The 12,067-nt window shown below is 36.6% G+C and overlaps 1 protein-coding gene across 5 annotated transcripts in view; it reads right to left on the bottom strand.

The window, feature by feature from the left end:
• LOC117342299 (FERM, ARHGEF and pleckstrin domain-containing protein 1-like) overlaps positions 1-12,067 on the bottom strand; it is a 100,590-nt gene that overhangs the window by 45,978 nt on the left and 42,545 nt on the right. For all 5 annotated transcript variants that reach the window (XR_004535779.1, XR_004535780.1, XM_033904397.1 and 2 more), the window contains 3 exons: positions 9,249-9,409; positions 8,568-8,642; positions 3,194-3,531 (listed from right to left, as the gene is read on the bottom strand). Coding sequence is in view for 3 of the 5 variants with exons in the window: in XM_033904397.1 (XP_033760288.1) it covers positions 3,194-3,531; positions 8,568-8,642; positions 9,249-9,409 (574 nt within the window). In the remaining 2 variants the exon portion in view is untranslated. The remainder of the gene's footprint in view (positions 1-3,193; positions 3,532-8,567; positions 8,643-9,248; positions 9,410-12,067) is intronic.

Genomic DNA, 12,067 nt, shown 5'->3' with positions numbered 1-12,067 from the left:
AGATGTTCGAGAGGTTCTAGCATATCCACCGACTCCACACTTTCCGGACTTCCCTGGGCATCAGTGTCTGTGGACCCACTCAAAAACATCTGAGCATTAGGTGGATCATTGACACTCTCAAAACTGTACATGTACCTGCGTTCCTTGTGGAATTTCTGTGGCTCCATTGCCTTTGAACCATCAATACTCTGATCACTTGTGCGTCGTCCCAGCTTCAGCTTTGGCTTGGGACTCGGGCGGAACACATTTTCAGGAGGAAGTGTGTGGAAAGTTTGATTGAGCCTTACCGTGGGATCCTTGTCAGCTGCAAGGGAAATCGTCGCCTCCTCATCATCCTCGTCTACACTTACCAAACTCAGTGGACGTGGTGAAGTTGAGTTGGAGTCTGGGGGTTTGAATGTTGAAAATGTAATGCTGTTCCGATTGGGTTTACTTGCATAGTCCGTTTCTGATAATATAAACTCGGCCGCAGGTGACGAGAAATCCATACTTACATGGTCTGTACTTCTAGGCGGCTCTGCCTTTTTAACTGGCAAATCCTTTCTTTTTCCTCCTGGAACTGGTTTTTTGGTCATTATTTCAGGTTTTTTACCTGGTAAAGCAGGCTTCTGACTTGGCAATGCTGGCTTACTGCGAATTGAGTTATCTTTTCCATTTGTGTTTATTTTCTTGGCTGCGATTTTGGCTTCGGATCCTTCTTGTTTAGGTACACTAACAGAAGACTCTTTGCATTGCTTCAGACTGAAAGTTGGCTTGTAAACAGGGCTAAATGGCTCTTTAGATTTTTTATCTGGATTCTTTATGTGGAAAGCTGATGATTTATTTGCAGCTGCTTGTACATTCACTCCTCTGGAAGATTCTGGTCGACTTCCCACCGATTTACCTCTATCTTCTACCTGACTTTTACTTACAGATGTAGGGTTATTGTACTCAGACTGACCAGGGTAATTGGCTTTGGTTAGTTTAGGGTTATTGCCAGAAACTCTGTAAGAATGCTGAACTGGCTGTGTTATATGTTGGGGAAACCCTGACAACCCTGAGGCCTCCTTCCTAGATATTTTGTCATCAGACAGACATTTTTCCTTCGACATTTCACTAGCTTCCTTTCTAGCTAGTTTGTCCTCTGAAAGACGTTTTTCAAGGTTATCGTTGAGCTTGTTCTGGACAACCGTGATATCCTCCACCATTTCCAAGTTATTATTAGATCTGTTGTCCTCACTAGCCTGATGACTTGACAATGGTTCCTTAGCAACCGTCTCTATGGAAAGCGGAGTGGGTGATACATCCTTAATGATCTCCCCATTACACTCTGAGAATTGTGATTCATTTTCCTTAATGTTTTCTTTATTTTGAATCTGTTTCAAAATATCTTTCTCAAATGTGGGACTTGTAGTATCATCCACACTTGAGAAGCTGTCTTTATGTGGTAGACGATGATAGCTGACTATCTCCATTCGCCGATTACATGATGGAGACCGGTCGTTAGAGTTTCGCGAGGGTGTACGTTTACCCGACGGGGATCGGCTCTGGTAACCCCGTTTTCCTGAGGGTGAACGACTACCTATCCTCTGCTGTACATTTGAAGGGCTGCCCCCTCGACTCCCTGGACTAATTGGACTGACCCCTCTGCTGCCCGGGCTCACAGGACTGCCAACACCACTCCCTGGAGTAACAGGACTTCCTGCTATACTCCCAAGACTGGACGTGTCACTACATGGACTTACCCCACCACTGACCGGACTGACCGGACTATTGCCCCCACTTACGGGAGACTTGACCTCTTGTTTTCCCTTATCTGGTACAACAGGAATCGAACCCTCGTAAACCTTAACCTGATGGACTTGCATGTTAGATGGCCGTTTTTTCTTCAAACTTCTGCTCCTCCTGTTGGATATGACATCATCCATGTCTGTTGGGGAGGTTACCTCCCCTGTTTGGACAGGTTCAGGACTTTTTTCAAGGTGGCGCCGGTGGAGAAGATATGGAATGTCCCCAATCATGTCTTCCCCACCATTAAGTCCAGTAGTTTTTCCAGTCATATTTTTGTTCAATTCATTCTTAGATCTATTGTCTTTTTCCTTGTCTGTTCTGACTGGTTTTTCTGTTTCCCTTCCAGTATTCAGTTCAAGTTTCTGTAACTTCTCTATACTTCCAGTACGTTTCGGAATGTCAGCCTTACCGAAACTCTCCATTTTCTTTGGTTCCTGCTGTTCCACTTTTTTATCCAAAGTTTCCCTCGGAAGGCTGCCTTTCTTGGAAGCAGTATCCGGGACTACCTCTTTCTGTGGCGTTTTCTTGGCGACCTTATCAGTGTTTAGCTCTTTCTGTGGCGTTTTCTTGGCGACCTTATCAGTGTTTACCTCTTTCTGCGGTTGTTTCCTTAAAACGTTATCAGGAACCACCTCTTTCTGTGGCAATTTCTTAGATATATTATCAGTTACCATTTCTTTACATACTGGCGTATCATCGTTTAAAACATTGTCCTGTTTCATCAGTTTTTTGTCAGGTTTTTTATCATAACTAGAACGTTTTTCCACCATGTGTGATGTTCCACCAACCTTTTCCTGGTTTGTATAACTTTCATGTTTGGTGGCGGATTTTCCAGAATCTTGCTTTACTAATTTCCTTAAAGGCTTCTCCTGACTGGTTGATTTCCCCTTTTCCTCATTTCGGAGCATCGAGCCCGATTTAACAACAACCTCATGCTTACCTCGGACAACCTCACCTTGCTTACTTTGTTCTATCGTTCCCTCCGACACTTTACCGGGTGTCGGATGAGAACTAACATCATCAGCAAACACAACCTTTTTGTGCTCCCTACCCAGAGTGGAGTTTGGGGACTTCTGATACGTCCCTGTCCCTTCGGGGGAGGAATCCTGTAAACTATGTCTGAGATTAGAAGGAAGTGTATCTATACTACTAGATTTAGGTCTTGTTGAATAATTAACATGCTCTATATCTTTGGTTAGGTGTGGTTTAGTAGGGCAAGTAGCAGACAAATTATTATCAGTATCGGTATTACTTTCATTTAACTTTTTACCCTTCCCATCTTTAACAAGAGAGAAAGATTGTGATTGGCTGTTTTCATCATTGTCATTTGCATTTTGATTGGCTGACACATTTTGGTTATTATTAGGATAGCTATCTAGCGGTGCAGATACTATAGCATTAGTAACAAAAGTAGAAGTGGCACCTCTTTCGTCGATTCTGTCGTCTCTGCGCTCCGGGGAAGCTAATGCATCGTCGTCTGGAAGATCAACCTCCGCTCCGGGCGTTCCCTCTCTGCTGCGGTCAAGCTTTGGTGATGGGAGTGATCGACTGCCAGACAGCGAACTGTCTACACTGTGGACTTCAGCTGTCTCTGTACGACTCGGCGTGGTAGGGTCCTCTGGGCCTTGGGACAGGATGTGAGAACCACTGGAGGCTGTGCTGTTGTGAGTGTCTGCGGTCGAGTTGTGGAGCCCCGCCTTAGCTGTGATTTTTGGTGTGACACTGGCGCTCCGGCTACATGAGATGCGTCCACTGACCGACCTACAACATACAGGTGTAGTATGATAAACAGAGGATGGGCCCAGAATGGCAAACAAGCCATGGAGGGTACAGAATGGTTCTTTTTGATTCAGTTGCTTACAAGATTACTGCATGAAAAAATATCAGAAATACAGGATTCCTCGTTAATATCCAATAAGTGTAATTATATATGCAATCATTCAATATCTGGGTGGAAATTATGAAATAGACCATAATTTTCCTTGTTGATTTCTTTATCCACATATCTTTTTTTGTAATTTCATTCAATTCTTTATAATGAAAACCTTAATCTATTATAACCTTATATGATAAAATTTTATTCTGCCATATGTAACGAGTTTATAACGTCTGTTCAAAAGAGAATTCCTGCAGTTTTATTAACTTGAAGCACAATTCTGGCATACATTTTTTACCTGATGGACCCAAACAATTTAATTTTTAATCTATAAAACTCCACAATGCTATGTCCAAAATTCTGTTTCCACACACAATGACAATACTAACACACCAACATGTCTACATCCTAGAACTAGAACAACAACCAACTATACTTTGTACATACTCCTTTGCAGTGGGAAGAAAGATCCCCTGTAGACAACTCTCAACATCCATATTTGTACATACAGTCAAACCTGCTCTAACGACCCCCTGTATATAACGACTGCCTGTCTATAACGACCGGTTTTAAGATTCCCCGTGAGATTTTACTATATAACGACCCTCTGTATAGCGACTACCTGTCTAATGTGACTAACGACCGGTGATTTCGGAACGGCGGTCGCTAATTTGTTTTCTATAGCGACCGATTTCTGTCAGCCATCTTCTGCTCTCGGCAGTCATCCCTCATAAAATCCCCGGAAAATTCAGACACATCGACCCTGGCTTGATTATACAAACAAAAGACCCCTACCACCTGTTAGCCTATAATTACTGTAGCTGCCCTGGCCTGGGGCTCCGTAAGAGAGGAGTCGGGCCACCATGCGTGTCGGTATTACATTACAACTGTGAACAGGTGGCTTCATTTGACACGGTCAGTTAATTTTGTGATTACAACTAGGATACATCACTTCAATAACAAACATTGGTCATATCTGTCAACAAGATTTACTAACATGAAAGCCAATAATGCCTTTCTTAATCGTAGCTGTCGGTACTACTACTAGCGTTTGTACTGCCGCCATCTTTAATTAGTCAATACTAATAAAAAGTCGTAAACTGACACAAATATCCGGATTTCAATTTGGGTCAGAAATTTGTTTGTTTGTTTTTTTTTAAAGTAAGACTATATAACACAAAATAATTAGTAGAACACAAATATAATTAATTGATTAATTATTGTGTATTCTTTTTCTTTATTTATGAAAGAAAGGGAGATAATTTGATAGATACATATAGCATTAATTCAGAACAAAATGTTTAAAAAAAATTATCCATAAGACCATTTTGAGTTATATTTTGTTTGGGTCCAAAAAATCATTTAATATTAAACCCTTCAGATTTATAAAGTTTATGCATTTATTTAACTTCTGATTGGTCTTCTGAATGCCCTGTTAAATGACAATTTATTTATGGCAGTTTTAAGTAAATTGGTTGGTGCAATAATTTTGACCTGTCTATAAAGGCAACCTGTCTATAGTGACCGTTTTTCTGCCTCCCCTTGGGCGGTCGCTATAGACAGGTTTGACTGTATCTAATAGAGATCATGGAATACCTGTCTCGTACACACACCCTCAGCAGCAACATATAGACTCAACTCTCTCCCAGCATCCCCCTGTGTGCCTATTAAACACTTTACCTGCACATTTTCAATCCAAATTTATATTGCAGTGTGACCAATTTTACCTTAATAATCTTAATCCCTATGTTCATTTAAATACAACACTCTCCCAACAACATTGTACAGTCCTGTATCCCTCTATCTACACAAGATCAAACTCTTTTCATTATCTATAATTATTTCATAAACATCATCAGGACTTGGAAGTCCCAAGAAAAAACAACAGATAATCTTCTATAACTATGATAAATGGCTATAATGATATCACAAAGATAAAGCTGATGAATCATTTTATCTACCTCTTTCCAAAAGGCAGTAAGTCAATCATATCATTTAAAGTGGCTTAATCATTGAGGAAATCAATGGAATTAAAGATCAGTTGTCTGCACATGTACCAGATAGTGGTCAAATTCATAGTTTCAAAAGAATAGTGTGAGGGAGTAAAAATTACAGATTCAAGCAAACCAACAATGCAGCAGTGAAAGGGATAGCAAAGATACACAAGGACCTTAGATACTAGGCATATGTGTCAGGTTTCATACAATTTGGTTGAGACAGTAAGCAGTATTTATATGGACAATTTTTTTTTAATAAAGTCATCATAAATTGGGCATAAAATTACAGAAATGTTAAATAAATACAGGCAACTATTTGTGTACTGATCAAGTGCCTTTGACGAAAACTATTTGAGTTTGTAAGTTGCAATGAAATAAATTTCCTGAAAACAGAGAAATGGACACCATGACTCTGTTCCACTGAAAAGACGTTTTTACATTTTCCAATCTCATCCTAGGTTTGGGACAAGGGGATATCCAAGTCACAACAATAGCAGGACAACAATACAATGACGTCTACAATTTAATTCTCTCATTTTATCCCAACAGAAGAAAAAGATTATCATTACGGGATACCCAAACTTCATTTCAAGGGGGTATTGTAGTAGGTGGTATGAAATTCACATTTCAAATTTACTATAAATACACATTATTTATTATCTTTGTGACATCATATATGACCATTTATAGCACACATGCCACATCTTTTATGTACATTCAGCAACATAGATCTCTGATGTTTCTATATCTAAAACACCCCACAACAATGACACGTAACAACAGTGCTTCAGGATCTATATTGGTGCTCTAGGGGTCATGTGATCGCTACCATGCCAACCATCATGCCGCTAAAACACTAACTTACTTCGTGTTAGTCCTGCGAAGCCAAGCACATAAAACAAGGATAGCATAGTTTAGTTTCATAATCCCAAACAAAGAAAAATAAATACATGTCTAGCGCTTTTTTCTTTTTTTCTTAGTGTTGTCAATATGTTGGTCCAATAAATATCTTATCCAAGAGTTTTGTCAATATGTCAGGTTTGATAAATATCTTATCCCAGAATGTTGTCAATATGTCAGGTTCAATATCCTGAGTGTTGTCAATATACCACATTCAATATCCTGAGCATATTGTCAATAACGTGTTCCATGAGTACTTTACCTGAGAGCGATATCAATATGTTGGGTTCAATATACATCTCATCTGAGAGTGGTGTCAATATATGTAAGGTTTAATGAATATATTTTTATCTAGAAGTGTCAATGTTGAGTTCAATAAATATTTTATCTCAGAGTGTTGTCAATTTGTCAGGTTCAATAAATATTTGATCTGAGAGTGTTGTCAGTATGTTGGGTTAAATAAAATATTTGATCTGAGAGTGTTGTCAATATGTCGGGTTAAATAAACATTTGATCTGAGAGTGTTGTCAATATGTCAGGGTTAAATATAATATTGATCAGGAAGTGTTGTTCAAGTATGTCGGGGTTAAATAAATATTTGATCTGAGGAGTGTCGTCAGTAATGTCAGGAAATTAGAATATTGTGATCATGAGAGTGTTGTCAAGATGTCGGGGTTAAATAAATAGTTTGATCGTGAGAGTGTCGTCAATATGTCAAGTTAAAATAAATATTTGGATCTGAGAGTGGTGTCAAATATGTCGGGTTAAATAAATATTTGATCTGAGAGTGTTGTCAATATGTCATGGTATAAATAAATATTGATCTTAGAGTGTTGTCATTAGTCGGGTAAATAATATTGATCTGAGAGTGATTGTCAAGTATGTCAGGTTAAATAAATATTTGATCTGAGAGAGTTGTTAATATGTCGGGTTAAATAAATATTTGATCTGAGAGAGTTGTTAATATGTCGGGTTAAATAAATATTTGATCTGAGAGAGTTGTTAATATGTCGGGTTAAATAAATATTTGATCGGAGAGTGTTGTCAGTATGTTGGGTTAAATAAATATTTGATCTGAGAGAGTTGTTAATATGTCGGGTTAAATAAATATTTGATCTGAGAGAGTTGTTAATATGTCGGGTTAAATAAATATTTGATCTGAGAGTGTTGTCAATATGTCGGGTTAAATAAATATTTGATCTGAGAGAGTTGTTAATATGTCGGGTTAAATAAATATTTGATCTGAGAGTGTTGTCAATATGTCGGGTTAAATAAATATTTGATCTCAGTGTGATGTTAATATGTCAGGTTAAATAAATATTTGATCTGAGAGTGTTGTCAGTATGTCAGGTTAAATAAATATTTGATCTGAGAGAGTTGTTAATATGTCGGGTTAAATAAATATTTGATCGGAGAGTGTTGTCAGTATGTTGGGTTAAATAAATATTTGATCTGAGAGAGTTGTTAATATGTCGGGTTAAATAAATATTTGATCTGAGAGAGTTGTTAATATGTCGGGTTAAATAAATATTTGATCTGAGAGTGTTGTCAATATGTCGGGTTAAATAAATATTTGATCTGAGAGAGTTGTTAATATGTCGGGTTAAATAAATATTTGATCTGAGAGTGTTGTCAATATGTCGGGTTAAATAAATATTTGATCTGAGAGCGTTGTCAATATGTCGGGTTAAATAAATATTTGATCTGAGAGTGTTGTTAATGTTTCAGGTTCAACAAATATCCTATCCGTCAATATGTGAGGCTGTCCTATATTACACGTTTAGTTTGTGATTTTTTGCTTACACTATTTATGTCAGCATTTAATTAATAGTTAACACAAGATATATATAACTGGCTACAGAACCTGCATTACAAAATTCACCCAAACTGTCTTGCAGCAAACAATTATGAGTAAAACGACAAAAGATCAACAAAAATTTGTAAGCCATTTTCTCTTGCTGCCTGCTATATATGGGAAAGATGACAGGTCCAGATTTAGTTCCATGAGTAGACAAGATACACACCTTTCAAAGGAGGGACTCTTGACACACGTTTCTCTCACATAGGTCATTAACTGTTTCTGGGTCCTGCCACTGTACCTGTACACAAAAGTCCAGGATTAAACCGAGAGAAAATTGCCAGTACATTTTATACAACATCTATTAATCCATAACTTGGGAATGAGAAATATTCTCTATTTTTTCATCCTTTTTTTTATTTATTAATTGGATGATATTAATTAATGACTCATTTCCAATAATTTACTAATTAGCACTGTCTTTATAAAATGTGTATCAAAAACATGATAAAATTGTTCTTATTCATGAAAAATAGGAAATTCTTAACTAATTAATTGTTCTTTTGATGTCATAGAGAGATAACAATTTATAAAGATAAAACTAGTGCTCCATACGAATATTTCTAAATATATGACAAGCTGGTATATCATACCCATATTACCTAGTTACAATAATAAACCACTTCTTTTACTGTATTCTAACAATTCTTCAATATGCAGTTAATATTGATATCTTTTTAGCATGGACATATGCATTAGTTTTAATTTAAGATATTCAAAATTGTATGGTGTGATTTCCACAACACTGGAGCATGTATGTTTCCTGTAATTCTGAAGATAGTATTAACACACTTCATTAACAACATAGGTTACCCTGACAACAGGAAGGTTGTCGTGACAACTATACCTGAAGGAAGATCCTCGGCTGACCAATCGTGTCTTGTTCCTAGGCACCTTTTTAACCGTATGACAACGGAAGAAGGCATGATGTTCTATACATTTTTTCCAGAATATCTTACATTCATCCCTACTTTCAAAGAAGAATTCCACTGTGTCTTTATAATAACCCTGCAAACAAAGAAAGATAGTTTAGCCATCACAATATAGTTTTCAATTTCTTAATTATAATGGAGGTGAAAAAACCAGCATGGAAAGCATTGCTTTCAGAAGTCATGATATCGGAAATACATGAGAAGTTATCAGTACTGATATTTTTTTCAAACATCTTATTTAAGTTTCTTTCTGTGCAATTATTCTGGTTCTTTTTGCTAAAAAAACAATTAAGATTTCTTTGCCAGTATGTAAAACTGCAGTTACATGAAAAGAAGACAATATAGAATTACAGAGAATGATAAAATTAAACATGAATAACACAAAGAAACCTTCAGTGTCCAGACATTGACAAATTTTATCATAGTTATCTCCCTTACCAAAATGTTAGAAAATCATGCCAAGGAAACCATGTTTCTACACTACAAAAACAGGTATAACCTACACATAATCCATTCTTTTGATTTCTCACACACAGTAACACGCCATGTAATGGAGAGAAGGGGTTTACATGCCAGAGAAAAATAAAAGCCAGTCATACAAGTAAAAAAATAACAGAATTTCATCTGTTTTGGTAAAGATGAAATCTGTACCGTGTACTTTTAAATATTCCAAAAAAAAAAAAAAATCATCATTCATACCTAGAGAACAACAAAAAGGAAACAAGAGAAAAGATTTCTTATGAAATCAATCATTCCTTCAAGACATATGATGAAATTGTGTAATATGAATGTCAAGCAAAAAGGATAGATTTTGTAATGTTACAGATATCTTATACATTTCCTTTTAACTTATTGTACATTCTCTTGTAGACAAAAATGGCTAGGCACCAAACTCCAGCATGCAAATGTTAAAATAAAACACAATTTTTCCTTCCATTTGCCTATTTTTCTTTTTTATGAAACTTTGCACAAACAAGAGTACCACAGGGAGAAATATATAGTAATTTCTGGTGTATTGCCCGCTTCTTTAAGATTGACCGAACAAGCCAAGGAATGGTTATATAATTTAAAATGTGTGGATAGCTGCTCCTTTAAGATTGACCAAACAAGCAAAGGAATGGTTATATAATTTAAAATGTGTGGATAGCCCACTCCTTTAAGATTGACCGAACAAGCCAAGGAATGGTTATATAATTTAAAATCTATGGATAGCCCGCTCCAGTGCATTGCCTGTGGATTATTATCTGCTACCTAGTTCATTTCAAGTTCACTATCAGGAAAAACCCTCGGTGTGTGTTCAGCTCTCACACTTGAAGCCTGTATTGCCTCGATACCTTAACAGTGTTAATAAACATATTTCTAGATCTACTTGTGGGTTGATTTTAGCGTTATGTCCACACAGGTAAATGTACCATTCACATTGCAAACGTAAACAACAATGTCAGTACCTGATAGTACACCAGGGAAAACACACAAAGTTAACTTAGATTTGACAAGTATCGTACAGCCTGCAGAAGGAATTTTTAATGTTTTAAATCATATAGCCCGCAGGCAATACACAAGAAATTCAGGTACACCTGTCTGATGCCAGAGTCACATGGACTCTAGTAATAATATGTAGATAAGACAAGATTAAAACACTGAGATAGACAAAGGATGGTAACTTCTACTAAAGTCAATCAGGAAAACTACATTTCATGATTATAAAGCCTACAAAGTTTCAAAGGGATCAGTTGTAAAATGTACGAGATCTCATTAAAAACAAAAGTTTAGGCTGGATGTACAACGCCATAATACTCCTATCAAATTCTGACAGTTGAATCAAAAACATTTACCGGGTAAATCAGAAAATTTGAATAGGTTATCAGCATTATGTACTGATGGTCATACGTAACTTCTTTCTGAATCCTTTTTATCACAAACCACAGAATTCATTTCTAACCCATATGATAAGGACACTGATCAACTAAACGGTTTAAAAAGAAGTTTGTGTTGTCAAAATAAAGCTCTATTCAATATTTCTTTCTTCTATGATATTTGTATTTCATGGCAGAAATTGTTTTTAAATTACACACCTACAAATTAAGCTGCAGGATCAGTACCTGGGTACCTCATTTTTTTTAGGGAATTTTTTCCGTTGAAGACTGTTTTTTTCCCCTCAATTTAAGTGACCATCCAATTAAAATTCATCGTTATCATTTGGTCATTGCTAGAATATCAGCTGCTTAAAAAATTTCAGCTAGACAGGATTTCTCTTTAGCTCTCTGGTTTGGAACCAATCTAACCAGGCTGGATGTCTAGTGGGGGGGTTGGACAACACTTCCTGGTAAAGACCTCTGTTACATCAGTACCTAATATTAGGACTCTGAAATGTGACAATATTTAGTCTTTCTATAAATTCAAGGCATTGCTGGTATCTCTGGAAATCTAGAAGGTGAATTCTTTCCTCGACTGTCCTTAAATTATGTTCTTGTGTTAATGGAAGGTAAAATACAAAACTGAAATCTTTTTTTTGATGGGAGTATGTCACCACTGACAAATACCAGCTTCTTCCTTGGACTAATTTCTCTTTAAAGCATCAATCTAGTAAATCAGAGGTACTGAATTCAATCATAAATACAAAGAATCATATAAAACCTTTACTACAACAAGAAAAATTGGGATATTTCATAGATATTTTTCTGACCCAATTTCATAAACTACATTTACATGTAAACTTCAGGAAATTTCACTA

Source organism: Pecten maximus, chromosome 14 (genome assembly GCF_902652985.1).
Source record: "Pecten maximus chromosome 14, xPecMax1.1, whole genome shotgun sequence".
NCBI classification, from domain to species: domain Eukaryota; kingdom Metazoa; phylum Mollusca; class Bivalvia; order Pectinida; family Pectinidae; genus Pecten; species Pecten maximus.
Note: the sequence above shows the minus strand (reverse complement) of the source record. Positions and strands in the feature narration are given on the sequence as shown.